We start from the raw sequence: 20,317 nt of genomic DNA, 5'->3' as shown, positions 1-20,317 counted from the left end.
GAACAAGGAGGGGTACATGAGAGGGTTTGGAGGGAGAAAGGGGAAGGGAGAAATGTAGTCATATTATAAACTCTAAAAGAAAAAAAGAAAGGGAAAACACACCCCCTGCTCTCATCCTGTCATGGCTTTATTCTTACCTATCATTCTGTTCAGAATGCATTTCATCCTTTGCTGCCTGACAGAACACCATCTGTCTTTCAAATGTCCAGGTCGAATGCCTTCTCCCTTGCTGAATAACGTGGAGTTTCCTTTCTTTGCACTCACATCACTTTACCCATACATCAATCAGATTCCAACAGCCTTAGCTCCGACAGATCTTACAAGTACACTCTTAAATTAACTGCTTGTGCTTGCATACCCTAATCAGTAAAACGGGAGGAATAATAACATCCATGTCGGGTGTGGTGTGGTGATTATGAAGACAGTATGTGTTGCTTCTGGAGGAATGCCTAGCACATGATAAACATTCTATTAACCATGTGCTATTTTTTCTACTATTGAATGAAAGTTAAAAGCAAGACAAAAATCATTTCTGTATAGTGTAGGGAAATGTCTCTACTATGCCACTCTAGTGACTTTGAAGTATTCATATAGGCCGTGTAAGCAAGGTTAGACTATAGGATGACCTAGGTTGTGACAGAGCATATTAGAATCCTCTGGGAATGTGGGAAGATAGGTAACTTTTGAGGAATTATCTCACTGCTATTTCTTATCTGTCTCTCCACCTTATAGGAGGCCCCCAATCCTGTAGGAGGTTGCCAGGAGACAGTTTGTCACACTGTTTCTTAGTTCTAGAAAAGCAGAGAATTTCCCGTTTCATTTATGCTGAGTACAGATACAGCATATAACAAGTATATAGTATATATACATATATATACTTGCTATATAGTATACATAGCAAGTATATATATATTTTATAGTCTATATCATATATAGTATATATAGCAAGTATATTATATATGTATATATTATAGCCTACATTTTATATATTTATACATACACATATCAAGTATATAGTACAGGGGCCAGTTATAAAATATTTAGCTGTAGTGCAGAGTTGGCCCTATAGCAACAGTCTACCCTACTGCTCAGGTTACCTGCCATCTGGACCCTTTTAGTTTGATATTATCCTATGAGTAAAGGATTTGAGGAGCTGATTGAAGAGTGATCTTGTTAGCACTGTCTGCATAAGTAATAATCTCCTTCCCTTGGGGGGGTCTCATTGTTTTCCTGTTGATGAATCTGTGAAAAATCTGTTCAGTCTGCCGAGCAGCTCCAACTGCACTGCTGCTGAGGGACTGCTTGGTCTTGTCAGTAAGAGAGAAGGAGAAATTTGTTTATTTTTTTCAATATTATTTATCCACTGTGTGGTCCATCAATAGCATCTGGCACATAGTGAGAGATCTCTGAGCATTTGTTAAATTAAGAAATTATAGCGAGCAATGATATGCAAGTATTCTAAGACAATATAGTCAGTGATATTTATAGAAAATCCATATAGGGGAGACCTGAGTGGGGGAGATAGAGAATATAAACAATGAAAAGGAGCTGGGTAGTGGAGTGGTGGTGCTTGGCTTTCATTCCAGCATTTGAGCAATAGAGGCAGAAAGATCTTTGTGAGTTCAAAGCTAGCCTAGTCTACATAGTGAGCTCTAGGAGAGCCAGGGCTGTTACACGGAAACACCTTATCTTTAAAAGAAAGAGAAAAAAGAAAAAATATGGAAAGGACAATTTTTTTTAAAAAGTACAGACTTATGAGGTATAGAGAAATATATCTGTGGCAATTTGAATGAGAATGGTCCCCAGAGGTTCATATATTTGAATATCTGGTTCCCAGGTTTTGGATTGTTTAGGAAGGATTCGGAGGTGTGGCCTTCTTGGAGGAGATGTGCCAGATTCTATCACTGACAGAAGTCAGAGCTGGAATCTGTATGCAGGAACTGAGGCACAGAGGAGTGCTGTTTGCTGGTTTGCTTCTCTGTGGTTTTTCAGCCTGCTTTCTTTTACAGCCCAGGACCACTTGCTCAAGGGTGGCACCACCCACAGTGGGGTGGGACTATCAACATCAATCATCAATGAAGAAAATACATATACTGAGTCATCTATGGCCTAATCTGATGGCAGCATTTTCCTAAGTGAGGTTTCTTCTCAGATGACCCTAGTTTGTGCTACTTTGACAAAACACTAACTAGCACAGATGAGATCAACAGTTTCTTTACTCTGAGTCTTGCCAGTGGAGTTAAGCAACGAAAATGGAGGTCACTATTCACTTACTCACAGAAAGAAATACAAGCTAAAATTTGGGGGTTTGATTATTTTCTGTGTAACAATTCAAACTTCATGACCTTCTGCATGTTGCTATTTCTCTTATTATTTCTGACCTAAGCATTTCCAACCTAAGTCATGAAATTAATTTTTTTTAAAAAAAATTGTGTTTTGGTAGTCAGTGTACTAGTATAAATTGCCCAGACTTATTATTGATTCTTGTTATAGTCATCATTTGCTCATATATACCATGCTTGTGCACTTTCTTAAATACTCTTATCTCTGCTTAGGAGGCCTTTCTTCGCATGTTGTCCACTGTAGAAATCCTATTCATCCAAATGGAGTTAACTGATCTTTTTCTGATATTTCTGTACCTGTTACATTCGTTCACACATAGACTAACCATCCAGAACCCCAAGGATTTTTTTTAAAAAGACATCTATCGCCTTTACATTAAATTTCTTTCTAAAAAATCAATATATAGACTATTTCTGATTTCTCTAGGTTTGTTAGCACTTAAGACAAAGTTTGGTAGTGTAGTAGAATTCATTAAGTATTTAAAGATGTAGAATAAATATGAAAAGAATGGATAGTAAGAAAAAAGAAGTATAGAAATGGCATAGAGTGGGGCTGTGGTATGGCTCAGTTGTAAACACACTTGCCTTGTAAGCACCAGGACATGAGTTTGTCTCCCCAGAGCCTATGTAAAAATGCCAAGCATGGTGGTATATGCTTTTCATTCTAGGGCTGAGGAGGTTGATGAGACAGGGGGCTCCCTGGGGCCTTCTGACCAGCCACGTTAGCCTAATTGGTAAAATCCAGGCCAAAGAAAGACCTTGTCTCAAAGGAGGTGGATCATGTTTCTGGGATGAGAATGACACCACAAACTGTTGTCCTTCAGCGCGCACACACACACACACACACACACACACACACACACACACACACACACACACGTGCACGCACAAACACACACTCACACACACACGCACACACACATGCACACACACACACAAGAGAGGGGGAGCCATGACACAAACAATGTTTTATTTGATGTTGCTTTTCATTTGGGTCTATGCCTTATCCAAATCTGAACTCCTTATTAGACTTACAATTGCGTATATTGAGTTTAATTGCTAATAATAAAGTCAATTTATCTCTATTAGGTTTTCCCCTTAGTTGATTATAAATTCACTTGAGGGAAGGCACAAATATTCTCTATATATTTTACTTGCTTTTAGATAAACTGTATATTCCTGATAGGAGAAGATGTGATTTTGTTTCCAAGATCATTTATTCAGGATACCCTTAATATTAAAACTAATAGCAATTTGCATAAGAAAAACGGATAGACTAGCAACAGTTTTATTTATTTAGAGCCTAGAATTTCTCCAGAGTTTAGAGCTATCACCAACACTAGACATCAAAAACATAATTTTATAGTAATTTAAGGGAGAGAAATTTGAATATTACTGTTAAGACCCTGGGAGCTAATTTCTTCAAGATCACTTGAAATCTTAACTCATTAAAGTTTGAAAAAAATCTCCTGAGGTACTTACAGTCACTATTCCCATTATGTTATTTGATTCAATTGAATGTCTTAGATTTTGTTAATAAGAGAAAACTTGAAGCTATTGCCAAAAGGACAGTCCATTTCTCATTTATTTTTGAGAAAAGATATTAAGTATCTCCTGAGGATACCTCAGCATTCTATCATGTAAGAGAAGGAAAAGGATTTTAAAAAATGAAAAGTTCCTGATCTAAAATATAAAGACACCAATTATGTGTACATGTTGCCAAAGTGAGCTGAATTTCACATTCAAGGGTTGAGTCAGACTTTTCAACAAAATCATTATGAGGATTGAATAGGCAACACTGAAGTGCTATCATTCCTATTATTGGCATTGCCATTGTTGTTACAGAAATGGTGACATGGCCCCCCATGTGTTGTTTCATAATTCAAATAAGGGAACTAGGCAATACTTTACAGTTATTTTTAGTAAAAACGATCAGACCTGAAAATCACGAAGAAAACACCTTTCAAAGCTCCTCACTGCATACTGACTGAGTCATCCCAAGAATAGAGAAATAACAGAAAAGGACAATTCAGGGAAGGAAATCTTTTATCCCATTTGGCTTGTCAGCACATCAGACGGTAATAACTGGTCAGATAAATGGACACAACTAGAATGGAAGAATAGTCAGTATGATTAAAATCTGTCAATAGGACTAGAAATGGTATATTGGGTCATATGCTTTATCGTGTTTATTTGTTAATTTTGTCTAACATAGATAAGCTTAGGTGATTTTTTGATGTGATCCATTTTAAATGATCTCACCAGTGTCCTGGTGTGTTAAGCATAGCAGACAGCATTTGTAGTTTATATATTTGTTTACAATGTTATGGAAATGGTAGTTCGTTATCTATACCGTTCAGTACAGAATTGAGAGAAAGAGGTGAAGCTTACCACCAGCTCCTGGCAGCATGCTGTTGAAGGATCCTTTCTTGTTAATCCTAGGTACACGTCTTCAGTTCCCACCGTTTGTTGGAACACAATCTCATAACTGAAAAAAATATCAGTTTCAATGACAAGACTCAGGTGAAAGAACAATTTCCTGTCACATCACACAAAACAAACAGAAGACTTTTGAGGTTATGTTAGCACAAAAACATAAAGAAAGGCACAGACTAAAATAGATTAAGTCCTCACTATTTTTCAAATATCTAGTAGTTCACAAAGGAATACAAGCCTAGAAATTCAATCAAACTCTAAACCCTGAGGGGCAGGACTGTATTTTTTTGTACATACTGTTTAAAACAATGCTTATTTGCTTCAATTCTATGCCAAATGTGGGTTAAAGGAACTTACAGTACATGCCCAATAAAATTACAAGTAAAATCAAAACAAAACATTCTTTGAATAAACTGGCTCAGAAAAATACTGGATCCATACCTGCAGGAGGGATGCATATAGAAAACTTCCTTTGATGACTTTAAACTACAATGTAAAGACAGTTCAGATTCAATCCTGCCTGTCATTCACTATGTGACTTTGGTGACAGTGTAAATGCACAGGCTTCTACAATTGTATGACTTATGGACAACATAGTTGTGAACAGATCTCTTTGGTTGTTTGTGCTTCTAAGCTTCTACAACAGAAACAGTGGTAGTATAATTCTGACAGCTGGACTATAGGGTTTAGATTCAAGTCCAATGGGATGCTTTATACATGGAAGTCTTTCGTTTCTGCACACACCCCTATACACAATTCACAAACACTTCCTTTCTAGGGATAAAATGGATAGACGCTCCCACCTAGAAGGTACACTAGTTCTTCCAATAGAATGAAACGATGATTCACTGGGTTTTTCTTTTCATCTTTCTCCCCCTTCCCCTCCTCTCTTCCTTCACTTCCTGTTCCTTCTTGTTCCTCTTGCTGCCCCTCTCTTCTTTCAGTGTTTGGGATCTAAATGGGGGCCTGTGCTAGAGAGTGTTTTAGCAACGACCTATACTCTCAGATCTATAAGCTTTTTTTAAATTGTCAATTCCACCCAGAGAAATGGTGTGACAGCACATTATAAGGCTGGAAACTATGTTTACTCTCTTACAGTTCGTAAATAATAAAGTACAAGAATGAAGCAGAAATTCCCAAGTTTGAATGAGAGTATCAATAAGTAGCTGTTTGACATGGAATTCCTTTCTCTTAATAAGCTGTGATGTCTACCAAGTATTTATAAATGTTCATCCAGGTTAAGATAAAATGGAAGGAACTAAAGTACATGCATGTTACTTCAAAATGAAATTTCTCAAGTTTCTGCATGTACCCTGAGCAAAAGGTACATTTTTCCTAGTTCATACTACGTAGATTTGCCTTGGGGTCTCTAAGGCACCTCAGAGTTTATGTATCCAACAGCAAACTGTTTTTCTCCATCTACAATCCTAAATAATAAGTTCAGCATCCTCTTTAATGCTTTCTTCCCATTCTTCATATTTAATCAATTACTAAATCTTCCTTCAAACTCCCTGAAGTAACTCTGTTCAAGCCAGTAACTCGGCTTAGGCCCTTATTATTTTCCTTTTGGTCACTTGCAATGCTTCTTTTTGTGACCTCCATGTTCTTTATCCATTTTCTTCTTTCCATATTAGGGCATTTTTGAAGTGTATATCCATAAGGTAAAAGAAAATCAAGATAAAGATTCTTGTAGAGCAGCTTTGCTCGTGTCGTGACTGGAGTAATTATTACTCACTTTGAACTTTGACAGATGCTCTCTCTGGAGAACTTCAAATGTCTGGATGAAAAGTGGACATTGACTCTAGTTTGGGGCTGGCTGCATATGGATGGGAGACATTTATTCTATAATATGACAAATGAGTGACTTTCATACAGATATGTGGGTACCACAAAACTTAAGGGTTACTTTATTCATTCTTTAGACATAGAAATATGTCACATGTCCAGCAGTAGAAGTTAATAGAAAACAAACTCAGTGGTGTCTCTGGAGGTTCTATGTCTCAAAAATGTCATACCAGAACCTTTTATTTGATTTTAACTTTATCTTTTTTTAACTTATTTTTTCTCATTTTTACCCTACAAGTCTTTTGTGTACTATGGCTTCCAGGTTTGTGTTCCTGAATGTCAACAAGTGGGTCTCGCTGTCTATATGTTTCTTGTGACTTTTCTTTCTTCTTGTTTGTTGTGTTCTATTCCGTTGTGTTTGGTTTTTTAAATCTTATTATATTTTATATTATATTATCCCTTAGAAGGCTGTTTAGTTTCTAACGAGACTCATGAAGGGGTCGGATCTGAATTGTAGGCAAGTGAGGAGGGACTGGGAGGAGTAAAGTATAGGAAAACTGTAACCAGGATATAGTAAATGAAAAGTACCTATTTTCAATTTTAAAAATTGGATTTACAATATGGGTATCCCAATATGAATTTTCTTTTGAAAGATTTAAAGTAAATTCTGTCAATTGAAAAACTAGATTTTTTTTTTAAAAAAATAGGGTATCCAGAGCAGGATGAGAAGTTTGACATTTTTTTTAAACTGTATTCCTTTTGAATGTGTTTATTTTGTAGTAAGTATGTGAATCACGTAACAAGTATTATACCTAAACTAGTTTACTTTTATTTTCATCTAACAACAAAGAGATGGATAATTTTCCCAAATATGATGTGAGACATTAAGATTATCTGCAAATTGTCTGATGCCTTTATCAGCAGGTTTTAAAAGAATGTTCATGGTGGGGGATGGCTAGTTTTATGTCAACTTAATGCATGTAGAGTCACTGGAGAGGAGAGAGCCTCAACTGAGGACATACCTCTGTAAAATCAAGCCATAACAAGCTTGCAGGGCATTTTCTTAATTAGTGATTGATTTGGGGGGATCCAGTCCGTTGTGGGTGGTATCACTCCTGGGTTGGTAGCCTGGGTTCTATAAGAAAGCAGGCTGAGGAAGCTGTCGAGAATAAGCCATGGCCCCTGAATCAGCTCCTGCCTCCAGGCTCCTGTCCTATGAGTCCTCTCCTGACTTCCTTTGATAAGGAACAGTGCTGTGGAAGTATAAGCCATGTTCAGCCTTTTCTCCACAAACTGCTTTAGTCATCCTGTGTCCTCATAGCAATAGTAACTCTAACCAGGACATGGACCAAGAAAAAAATAACATTCAGATAAATGGTTTTAAATCATGGATTTATTGGGGGCTGGGGATTTAGCTCAGTGGTAGAGCGCTTACCTAGGAAGCGCAAGGCCCTGGGTTCGGTCCCCAGCTCCAAAAAAAAGAACCAAAAAAAAAAAAAAGTCTTCAAATCATGGATTTATTTATTTGAAAGCTGTATCTTTCCTTTCAAGTAATTATATGTGATCTACCATTGCTTTTATTTTCAAAACTAATATAAAATCGTAATTTAAAAAATATTTAAAAGAAAGAAATTAAAAACATTTTAGAATTTAATGAAAATGAAGATACAACATACTCAAACTTATGGGACACAATGAAAGCTGTGCTAAGAGGAAAACTCATAGCGCTGAGTGCCTGCAGAAAGAAACAGGAAAGAGCATATGTCAGCAGCTTGACAGCACACCTAAAAGCTCTAGAACAAAAAGAAGCAAATACACCCAGGAGGAGTAGAAGGCAGGAAATAATCAAACTCAGAGCTGAAATCAACCAAGTAGAAACAAAAAGGACCATAGAAAGAATCAACAGAACCAAAAGTTGGTTCTTTGAGAAAATCAACAAGATAGATAAACCCTTAGCCAGACTAACGAGAGGACACAGAGAGTGTGTCCAAATTAACAAAATCAGAAATGAAAAGGGAGACATAACTACAGATTCGGAGGAAATTCAAAAAATCATCAGATCTTACTATAAAAACCTATATTCAACAAAATTTGAAAATCTTCAGGAAATGGACAATTTCCTAGACAGATACCAGGTATCGAAGTTAAATCAGGAACAGATAAACCAGTTAAACAACCCCATAACTCCTAAGGAAATAGAAGCAGTCATTAAAGGTCTCCCAACCAAAAAGAGCCCAGGTCCAGACGGGTTTAGTGCAGAATTCTATCAAACCTTCATAGAAGACCTCATACCAATATTATCCAAACTATTCCACAAAATTGAAACAGATGGAGCCCTACCGAATTCCTTCTACGAAGCCACAATTACTCTTATACCTAAACCACACAAAGACACAACAAAGAAAGAGAACTTCAGACCAATTTCCCTTATGAATATCGACGCAAAAATACTCAATAAAATTCTGGCAAACCGAATTCAAGAGCACATCAAAACAATCATCCATCATGATCAAGTAGGCTTCATCCCAGGCATGCAGGGATGGTTTAATATACGGAAAACCATCAACGTGATCCATTATATAAACAAACTGAAAGAACAGAACCACATGATCATTTCATTAGATGCTGAGAAAGCATTTGACAAAATTCAACACCCCTTCATGATAAAAGTCCTGGAAAGAATAGGAATTCAAGGCCCATACCTAAACATAGTAAAAGCCATATACAGCAAACCAGTTGCTAACATTAAACTAAATGGAGAGAAACTTGAAGCAATCCCACTAAAATCAGGGACTAGACAAGGCTGCCCACTCTCTCCCTACTTATTCAATATAGTTCTTGAAGTTCTAGCCAGAGCAATCAGACAACAAAAGGAGATCAAAGGGATACAGATCGGAAAAGAAGAAGTCAAAATATCACTATTTGCAGATGACATGATAGTATATTTAAGTGATCCCAAAAGTTCCACCAGAGAACTACTAAAGCTGATAAACAACTTCAGCAAAGTGGCTGGGTATAAAATTAACTCAAATAAATCAGTTGCCTTCCTCTATACAAAAGAGAAACAAGCCGAGAAAGAAATTAGGGAAACGACACCCTTCATAATAGACCCAAATAATATAAAGTACCTCGGTGTGACTTTAACCAAGCAAGTAAAAGATCTGTACAATAAGAACTTCAAGACACTGAGGAAAGAAATTGAAGAAGACCTCAGAAGATGGAAAGATCTCCCATGCTCATGGATTGGCAGGATTAATATAGTAAAAATGGCCATTTTACCAAAAGCAATCTACAGATTCAATGCAATCCCCATCAAAATACCAATCCAATTCTTCAAAGAGTTAGACAGAACAATTTGCAAATTCATCTGGAATAACAAAAAACCCAGGATAGCTAAAGCTATCCTCAACAATAAAAGGACTTCAGGGGGAATCACTATCCCTGAACTCAAGCAGTATTACAGAGCAATAGTGATAAAAACTGCATGGTATTGGTACAGAGACAGACAGATAGACCAATGGAATAGAATTGAAGACCCAGAAATGAACCCACACACCTATGGTCACTTGATTTTTGACAAAGGAGCCAAAACCATCAAATGGAAAAAAGATAGCATTTTCAGCAAATGGTGCTGGTTCAACTGGAGGGCAACATGTAGAAGAATGCAGATCGATCCATGCTTATCACCCTGTACAAAGCTTAAGTCCAAGTGGATCAAGGACCTCCACATCAAACCAGACACACTCAAACTAATAGAAGAAAAACTAGGGAAGCATCTGGAACACATGGGCACTGGAAAAAATTTCCTGAACAAAACACCAATGGCTTATGCTCTAAGATCAAGAATCGACAAATGGGATCTCATAAAACTGCAAAGCTTCTGTAAGGCAAAGGACACTGTGGTTAGGACAAAACGGCAACCAACAGATTGGGAAAAGATCTTTACCAATCCTACAACAGATGGAGGCCTTATATCCAAAATATACAAAGAACTCAAGAAGTTAGACCGCAGGGAAACAAATAACCCTATTAAAAAATGGGGTTCAGAGCTAAACAAAGAATTCACAGCTGAGGAATGCCGAATGGCTGAGAAACACCTAAAGAAATGTTCAACATCTTTAGTCATAAGGGAAATGCAAATCAAAACAACCCTGAGATTTCACCTCACACCAGTGCGATTGGCTAAGATCAAAAACTCAGGTGACAGCAGATGCTGGCGAGGATGTGGAGAAAGAGGAACACTCCTCCATTGTTGGTGGGATTGCAGACTGGTACAACCATTCTGGAAATCAGTCTGGAGGTTCCTCAGAAAATTGGACATTGAACTGCCTGAGGATCCAGCTATACCTCTCTTGGGCATATACCCAAAAGATGCCTCAACATATAAAAGAGACACGTGCTCCACTATGTTCATCGCAGCCTTATTTATAATAGCCAGAAAATGGAAAGAACCCAGATGCCCTTCAACAGAGGAATGGATACAGAAAATGTGGTACATCTACACAATGGAATATTACTCAGCTATCAAAAACAACGAGTTTATGAAATTCGTAGGCAAATGGTTGGAACTGGAAAATATCATCCTGAGTGAGCTAACCCAATCACAGAAAGACATACATGGTATGCACTCATTGATAAGTGGCTATTAGCCCAAATGCTTGAATTACCCTAGATCCCTAGAACAAACGAAACTCAAGACGGATGATCAAAATGTGAATGCTTCACTCCTTCTTTAAATGAGGAAAAAGAATACCCTTGGCAGGGAAGGGAGAGGCAAAGATTAAAACAGAGACTGAACGAACACCCATTCAGAGCCTGCCCCACATGTGGCCCATACATATACAGCCACCCAATTAGACAAGATGGATGAAGCAAAGAAGTGCAGACCGACAGGAGCCGGATGTAGATCACTCCTGAGAGACACAGCCAGAATACAGCAAATACAGAGGCGAATGCCAGCAGCAAACCACTGAACTGAGAATAGGTCCCCTATTGAAGGAATCAGAGAAAGAACTGGAAGAGCTTGAAGGGACTCGAGACCCCAAAAGTACAACAATGCCAAGCAACCAGAGCTTCCAGGGACTAAGCCACTACCTAAAGACTATACATGGACTGACCCTGGACTCTGACCCCATAGGTAGCAATGAATATCCTAGTAAGAGCACCAGTGGAAGGGGAAGCCCTGGGTCCTGCTAAGACTGAACCCCCAGTGAACTAGACTATGGGGGGAGGGCGGCAATGGGGGGAGGGTTGGGAGGGGGACACCCATAAGGAAGGGGAGGGGGAGGGGGATGTTTGCCCGGAAACCGGGAAAGGGAATAACACTCGAAATGTATATAAGAAATACTCAAGTTAATAAAAAAAATAAATAAATAAATAAATAAAATATTTATTAGACAGTTTTGGAGTTAGACGTAAAAATGTTGACAGATCATTTGTCATAAAAGTTTTTCAGAATAAAGTAGGCCAGACAAGAAGATGAACACTTGAAGGTAGAGAAAAGATCTTAGTTTGAGGCTAGCTCAAAGACTGGGGCCTTACCCACTGTAAAACAAAATACAAAACAAAGTGCCTAGAACTAATACAAATGTGCTATGTATATGCATAATGTACTATATGAGACTAGTAGGATGTACTATAACAAAGTACATTGTACGTCAGCAATACTTGCTCTCTAGTTCAACGTGTTTTAAATGCTCAAGATTTTAAGGCATAAATGTTTAAATTCATTTAATCATGAATTTTATCTGTGTATGTAAATATTATTTCGGTGCCTTAAAAGAGTGAATTTTGATCAGAATGAAAAGACTTAGTATGAAAAGGCTGCAAAGCAAAGATTGAATTCCAGTTGCAAAATATACTGAATACTGAGCATCGGAAGTTCTAGTGAATAAGTCTGCATAATAATTGATAATTGGAGTGAGGACATAGCCTTTTATTGAAGCTACAGAATACTGAGTAATTAAAAGTAGGTCTTTGACACACAAACATGGTATTGTCATTTGGAGTGTATGAATTTTTATAATTTAATGGCTGTTTTTCTCTCACTGGTAGTTCTCCATTAAACAAAACTGAAATTGAATATAAATTTCACTCTTGCTAAATAATAACTAATAGAAAGGCATTGTGTTTAATTATTTGTTTTTGTTCTAGAACAGGAAAAATAATTGCGCATGATCTCTGTATGACACTGTAGTTTTATCTATTATGTGGTGCAATTCATTCATGAATTTTATAAAAATATAATAGTATCAGATGACATTCGTGAATTTTATAAAAATATAATAGTATCAGATGACACATCAGCCTAAGTATCTAGACACAGTCCTGATGTCATATGACTTACTCTGGGACTTCTCGAGCATCCCATATATCATCATGCTCTGCTCCTTCTGGAACCTCTTCTGGATTCCAGATGTTCTCACTTTCATCACTCCTGGGTTCAGGAATGGCTGTGAAGGAAAGAGAGGAGATGACTGCAGCAGCTGCTTGCTCATGTTCTCCATACTCGCTTGGGACAGCTGATCAGAAGCACTGTTACTTGTAATCACGAACTTACTTTTGGTCCACATAAACTAAATTATCAATATCAATATACACTAATACAATGTATGAATGTAATAGTTACTAAAGAAAAGGCACCAAAGGAAAAAGAAAATAAGAAAATAAAACAATCTGTAACTAGATGGCATGGAGATAAAAAATAGTTATGCTGGTGGTATACATATTTTTTTCAAAGCACAAATATGGTGTTGTGTAAATTTTTTACATGAAAGAAAAAACTGAAGTGCAAGGAATCTGATTTGGATAGAGTTATACTATCATACATTTTGTTTTACTGTAAAAACCCGTTGATGCATTTCCTGTGTGTCCGTAATGCAATCTTACAAAAAGAAAATGTCAATTAAAGAAATAAAGAACAGTGTCTAGGATGATTACTTTTGAATGCAGTATTTTCCTACTACACATGTGCACTTTAAAGAAAATCTCAATCACTTGTCCTTTATGCAGAGCTGAGCAGGTGCTTTGGTTTTTCTGTGTCATCTTTAAGTGTTCAGTAAGCATGCAGAAGCCCAGCTTGCATTTGTTCTCTTGGCACATCAATTGGAGACCTACGTTAGGCTCAGAATATTACTTTCAGTCCTTTTAAGCTTTCCCAGAAATGCACCTGATGGTCAGGTTTTCAATTCCACAATTCTTTGTAAATCATCTGTTTCTACCTGGCATGAGCTTTCTAAAGCCTAAGTGCAGACTCATATAGAGCATTTTACATGTGACTCATTGACCTCCAATTGTTGAGATTATTAGACCCACATTATTGGAAATATGGCAGTACAGAAATCCATCCAGATAGGAACTACTCTGTCAGGTAGTGAATATCTCTGGAGTAGGGCAAAAAGCCTCTTGAGAACGTACAGTAATAATACCTGAAAATTTAAAAGCATCCTCAGACCTCATTTTATCCATTATTTTAAACATTTTTCTATACACTATATTTTAAATCAGTTAATTCGATGAACAAACTGTGCATCCCCTTTCTGGTCATCCTCTGATAATTTTGATCAAGAACAACAGAATCAATGCTTTAACATTTTCAAAGGTTTGTAAAATATTCAGTTCTGTGACAATATATACACAAAAATGTTTGGGTATTGAAAAAACGATTTCTTACTTTCTTGAATTGTGATTTTGTACAGTGTTAGATGAGTAATGCTAACCCTGAACTACAATCCTAGGCCCTGGGTCAGGAACGTTCTAAGGAACCCCCTGAATTCCCTTCAGAAGAATTTTGGTGTGGGGTAAAATTGCATAGCTATTTGGCTTACTTTCTTCTTCAGAACACAACTTCGATTTCCTTTGTAGTCTCAAAGATTATCATATTGCCTGGCACTTAACAGATTCTCAATAAATATTTACTGAACTTGTATTAATAAATTGGTTTTGGGAAACTGCTATTCTAAAGGGCTTGAGGTCCCTATAGTCGCCACAGAAGAAGAGCAATGTACCTACACTGAGGCCTCCTAATGGATGAGCTCCCCCAGCTTCTATCTCAAAAAATGTGCCAAGGAATGTAGACAATTGGAGGCAAAATTATCTTCCTTATTAGAAACCTACTAACCTGTAGCAGAAGTAAAATGACATCTTCGTATGTCAGTGGCAGCTAATCGTGGGAACAATTGCTTCAACTCACCTCTTCAACTTTTAAAGACTGCATGCTTGTTTTGAGTTGAGAAATTAAAAATTAATTTGTTGTCATGTGCAACATGATGTTAAGTAGGATGACGAAGTCAAGTCATATGTATTACTTCACATATTTTTTATTTGTGGTGAAAACCCTCAAGATATACTTCATAGTAATCTGAAGTATCTAATACAATGTCATCTAATGAATTCCTCTTGTGAAATATGAGTTTTTATTACTCTCTGACTTTGCTGAGGAAAATTCTTTATTGATTCTATTTATCTATTTTACTTTATAAAATAACTTACCTTTGGACTCTTTTGCTTTAGGTGGTCCAATATTCCCAGGGCCCATGGCTCCAATAGTAGATGAGCATTGTCCCTTGGAAAGAAGAACAGAAGTCCAATATTCTGTAACTACTCTTTTATAATAAATATCACTAATAATTTAAACATGTCAAGTTTTCTAAACACTAAGAAAGTTCCACTTTAATTCTTCACTGCTGTTATACAATACAGACACAAACGCCAACCATTATGTTCAATGTGTTTTCCTTGTCCTTTCGGACAAAAAGTATTTGGCTTAATAGACTCTGAGGTCGAATTGATTTTTTTTTTTTTGGTTGAACTAAATCCCTGGTTCCAGCCCAGTGAATCATGCATCCCTTGGGAGAAGAGGACTGAGACACATTCATCTCTATGAAGGTTAGACCCAAGTATTAGGAGAAAAACATTGGCACTTTGAGGTTCAGTCAGTGTTTGGTTATAGTTAAACGAAAGACAGACTTAAGGGAGCATTCTATTGAAATGAAAGTAAACAGAAGCTAAGAAGTTAGACATCAAAGGAACCATTTAAAAGTCCCAGTAACTTTTTATCTCTTCCTACTTTGGGAATGAAATATATCTCTTTCCCACACTTCCTAATGCAGTAACTCCCACATCATAGTGTCAGGTGAATGCCAAACCACTTCTGTTTTCATATAGCCACATGCTTATTTTTGCTATCTTTTTATTAAAAATTTTTAGTGTGCATACCCTACAGAACAATCTTCACTCTTTCCAAGTCAGTGCGACACATATTTACCCCATCACTTCACTGGCTTCTTTCAGGGATTCTTTGCTATTTCAAGACAAACTCAATTTCTTCCTAATTGTTCATTCTAACATCAGACTCTGAAGTACTTATTACTGACAGTCAAAATAGCCCTATTTCCTTGGATCCTGGCAAAGTACCACCTCTACCTGTCCCCCTTTTTAGTTCTTTCCCTCATCACCCAGGACTTCAGACATGCACAGAAGTTGCAAAGTCTTGTTTGGGTGAGAAGAGTTAATATTTGTCCCAGCAGCTCACCTGGTTCTTTATGATGCTAAACTATTTCAACAGTTATAAATTACAAAATAATAGGTAATTTCTCTACAGTGTGAGAGATGGTTACTACTGTTTTTCAAATGGAGATTTAAAAGCTTTGTGTGAGGAGTTAAGTAACTACAGATATTTTTATGTGAAAATCCCAATAGTATTCTGGACCTTTCTTTCTCTGTGTTTAATCACCGAGGTCACATGAATGTGTGGTACTTTTATTAAATTATTAATCATCAGAATACTAATAGTCAATCAGAGCAAAGCGGTTCTTGGAACATAAGGGCCTCTTATTTTGCAGTGTCTCTTTCCACAGAAAATTTAAATCAGTAGAAATGAAACCGTGAACATTTTAGCAAAAATTGATATGCTCTTCATGGACAGTTATGATTGGATGAGCATATGAGAGCGGAGGGGAGTTCCAATTTATGAACTTAATGAAAAGAACTGATTAAAAATAAAATTTCAAGTGAGAAGATAGAGTGAAATTTTAAAATATCACCTGGTAATTGTTTTTATAAGGACATCATTTAATCCTGTACCATGCACCCACAGCCAATTATCAGAGAAATTGGTCATTCCAATTCATGCCACTTTGTAACACTGAAGAGATTTTGAACAGCCTTGTCACGGTGTCTGAAGATTGGTGGGATCTTATTTCCCATAAGTCTTGAGATCCCCTCAGGAGTTTGAAAAACAACAGACTCTCTTCCCGATCTCCCAGAGACTTAACAATTCATTTAGAAAAGGGATTGTGTAAATGAACCAGTATGTGTGCAACAGTTCTCTTGCTGTTTTTCAGAGTCCATTTTAGAAAACACATCACTCTTGCAATCATTTCCTGGTTCTCAGGATGAATACATGTTAAAAATGAAAGGCATTTTCCCTCCAGGAAAATTTAATAGTTCAGTAGGAACATTAATTCTTCTCCCACTGTACTGAATCTCTGATTCTATACCCTCTTAATGCTATCTGTACAGAGATGTCTGAATGACCAATTATCTCAAAATTGCTTATAACCCACATATACACAATCATATATTATTATGGTAATTTTCTATTATGAATTGTGCAATTCAGTAAAATGATGTTATAGTCTCTATTTTCATAAACACTCATCTTTCCTCCTGGAAATATCCCTAGATGAAAATAACCATCCCTAGATATAAATACTAAAGGCAAGAGGCTTTGTAACCAGGGCCGATCTTTACCTCTGCATCAGTGCCAATTGCAAGTTCTGCTCAACAATATTAAGGGCTTCAGTTTTTCAGATACTTAATATGCTCTATGTAGAATAAGGCCGCCTTTCCCAGGATGTGTGTTCTGGAAATTTAGCATCCTATTTCAACTTGGATAGCAAAATCAACTTGTTTTCCCAATTTCATGGATACATTGCACCTAACATTTTCCTCTGTGTCTTATTTGTCATATATATTTAGTGCTATTATTAATGTCTTGATTTTTCTTTGTTTGGCTCTACTAAGGCTTTCTCTAAATCTTCATGTCTCCTTACCTTGATTCCAAACTGACTTAGTAGTCCCCTCCTACAAATTTTATTTCCATTTAATATCTTACTTAATTCTGGTCCATTTTACCTAATGAAGGTGGATATTGACCTGGACCACTGTGTTTATGACCCATTCATAAAATACTTGGTTTTCATACTACGTCAAAAAATTTGGAAAAAATAAATTGATACATACTTTCATTGAACATGGTTTATTTGTGGTCATAGTGAGTAAATTCATTAAAACACTTTTATACAAATTGAAATATTCTGATATATTAGAATAATTATACACTGAACTTGTATCATCATGGCTAGTGTAATTGACAAAGTTCTTTTTTATTTATGGAGGGGAGGGTGAAATGGGCATTATATAATGCTGTTTTGGTTATCCAGGAAAGAATAGCAGTGGTCTTAAATTGGTAACTCTTCTATCCTAAATGAGGGCCATCTTGCTGCCACAAGGCTTTAAAGTGTTACCTTTCCAGGTGTTGCCAAATGAAAATCACCTGATCAGACACGATATATTTATTTAAGCATGTACTGGGAAGCCCCTATTAGTAGACAGAAGCTATTTTTCCTATTATTTGGCTCAAAGTATTTTTCTGTTTTCACATGCAGATTTTTTAAAAAAATAAGAGACTTGGATTGGGAGATCAATTAATACTGAATAATTGAAAATATTTGCTTTGTAGCAATATTGTCTAGGCATAAACAATCCTAGCTACTGCTCTTTGTAATAGTTGTCAAGCATTCTTTGACCATAAATATAAGTGACAAACATTTTGAAATGTGGCTACCGCTACCATAGTTACAGAACTATTTTCCTATTCAGTGTTCAGGTGGTGTAGAAAAAAATGTAATTATGCTTGCTAGAAATGTACGAGAGGTTATAGTCTCATGCATAATAAGCCTTCCAGCCTCCTATGCATGTATCAGATGACACAGTTCTGCTCCCACAACAAGATGGGAACGAGTTGTTCAAATACAGTTCCACAATTAATTTAATACAATTAATTTATCTTTAAGTATATGATCACCTGTTGAAAATCAAAATCATCCTCTTCTTCAGGATTCAGGAGATTGGACAGTGCTTGCAGGGCCGAGGCAGAAGACAGTGTCTCAAATCGCATATTTTTAGCTTCCACGTTCTTTGTTTCCAACTTCCCTGTTTCTATGTTCTCAGCTTCTGCATTTTCTGATTCCATATTCTGAGGAGGAGGGAGATCATACGTGCTTTTTACTTTTCTCATGTAGCCTTTCTTTTACTGTGTCACTCCACTGCCTCTGTCATAATTGCAAATGCTTATAAGCTCCTGCACACATGTAGTTTGCTAAGTCCCAGAACCCAGGGAAGAGAGTAAACCCAAGCATTGAGCCTGCTTTACTAAAACTTCTTATTCAGTCTCACCAGCACACACCGAGTTTCTCCCTAAGTGGGTCTTGTTTTTTCAGTGTGTGTAAGAATGACCAGGGTAAAAGCTTTAGATATGGCTCAGTTGTAAAACGCTTGCCTACCATGTTCAAAAGCCCAGGTTCAATTCCCAGCATTGCAAAAAGCAGAGAGAGAATCCACTTGGTGACTTGATTAAAAGGACAACTTGTTAGAGGCTGTGTACTTGTATTGGGGGACACAGTTTTTAGACTATTTTTTAACATGTTTCATATCTGCTGTATATTCCAATTAGTGAACTAAAAAAGATTTTGCCCCAGGTATATACCCAGATAACCTTTACTTATTTCATATATTTGCCTCGGGTAAATGTGTACCTCTTTGCTTCATTTATTCTGTTAATTAACCTCTGATGAGACCTAGCCTTACACTGACATTTGAAATGAGCATTGGCTCATTTTAGTGAAATTCATGAACAAAGAAGCACATGTTTTTTATGATTATAACAGCAATACTGAATCCTGTCATCCTAGTAGCAATTTTGAAAATAATCCCTGCAGTTACATCCACAGCAGGACAGTTAAGATCTTTAAAAAATACATCTTGGAGGTGTCAGACTTTAATGAGGAGCCTGAAAAGGACTGGAGAGTTGTGCTTATTGTTGGCAAAATGGGCAAAACCAAAATAGGTATCTTTCCCATAATTTTACAGATATTTTTGAAACATCATTTTATAAACTTCATTCCCAGAGAACATTTCTCTAGCTGTTTTAATTACACATGAAAAATTTTCCATTATACCTAGAGTGGTAATAAAAGTCCTGATATAGTCACTTGTCAAAATTGACCTGTATGGACGGTATTTTCCAAGTCTTGTTTTATAAATTTTTTTTTACTTTTTTGTTGAATATATAACTGATTTGGGGATGTTAAGGGTATAAAAAATGTTAACTACTTCTCTATTTATAATATGAAGGCAAAATATCACACTGGCTAAGAATAAGAGGGCTGGGGTCATGATGTTTGGAATTTGATCCTTCATGGACTTCTTAGCTCTTTGGCTTTGAACAATTATTTAAATTCCCCCCACCTAAATTTCTTTATCTGGAAAGTAGGAGATAACAGTAGCGTCTATCTCTTTGAATTGTTACAAGTATTAAGTAGCTTAATACATATAAAGGAGTCTGGACTAGTACCTGTTGCATAGTAAATATGCAACCTATGTTAGCTATTATTATTTCTTTAAAAGTTTCATTTTCTTGGACATGAATTTCACTTTTAATGGTAATGAATCCTACATTAGTGATAAAGCTC

General features: G+C 36.6%; 1 protein-coding gene across 1 annotated transcript in view; it reads right to left on the bottom strand.

Annotated features, from left to right (window-relative positions):
- The window catches only part of Dnaaf6 (dynein axonemal assembly factor 6), a 51,197-nt gene that overhangs the window by 24,936 nt on the left and 5,944 nt on the right, over positions 1 to 20,317 (bottom strand). Inside the window, exons 3-6 of the mRNA NM_001024890.2 lie at positions 18,652 to 18,822; positions 15,054 to 15,126; positions 12,910 to 13,015; positions 4,734 to 4,830 (exon numbers count right to left, since the gene is read on the bottom strand). Coding sequence (NP_001020061.1) covers positions 4,734 to 4,830; positions 12,910 to 13,015; positions 15,054 to 15,126; positions 18,652 to 18,819 — 444 coding nt within the window. The 5' untranslated portion in view covers positions 18,820 to 18,822. The remainder of the gene's footprint in view (positions 1 to 4,733; positions 4,831 to 12,909; positions 13,016 to 15,053; positions 15,127 to 18,651; positions 18,823 to 20,317) is intronic.

This window comes from Rattus norvegicus, chromosome X (assembly GCF_021556685.1).
Source record: "Rattus norvegicus strain SHRSP/BbbUtx chromosome X, alternate assembly SHRSP_T2T, whole genome shotgun sequence".
NCBI classification, from domain to species: Eukaryota; Metazoa; Chordata; class Mammalia; order Rodentia; family Muridae; genus Rattus; species Rattus norvegicus.
The sequence above is the reverse complement of the archived record's forward strand: the minus strand, read 5'-3'. Positions and strand labels throughout refer to the sequence as shown.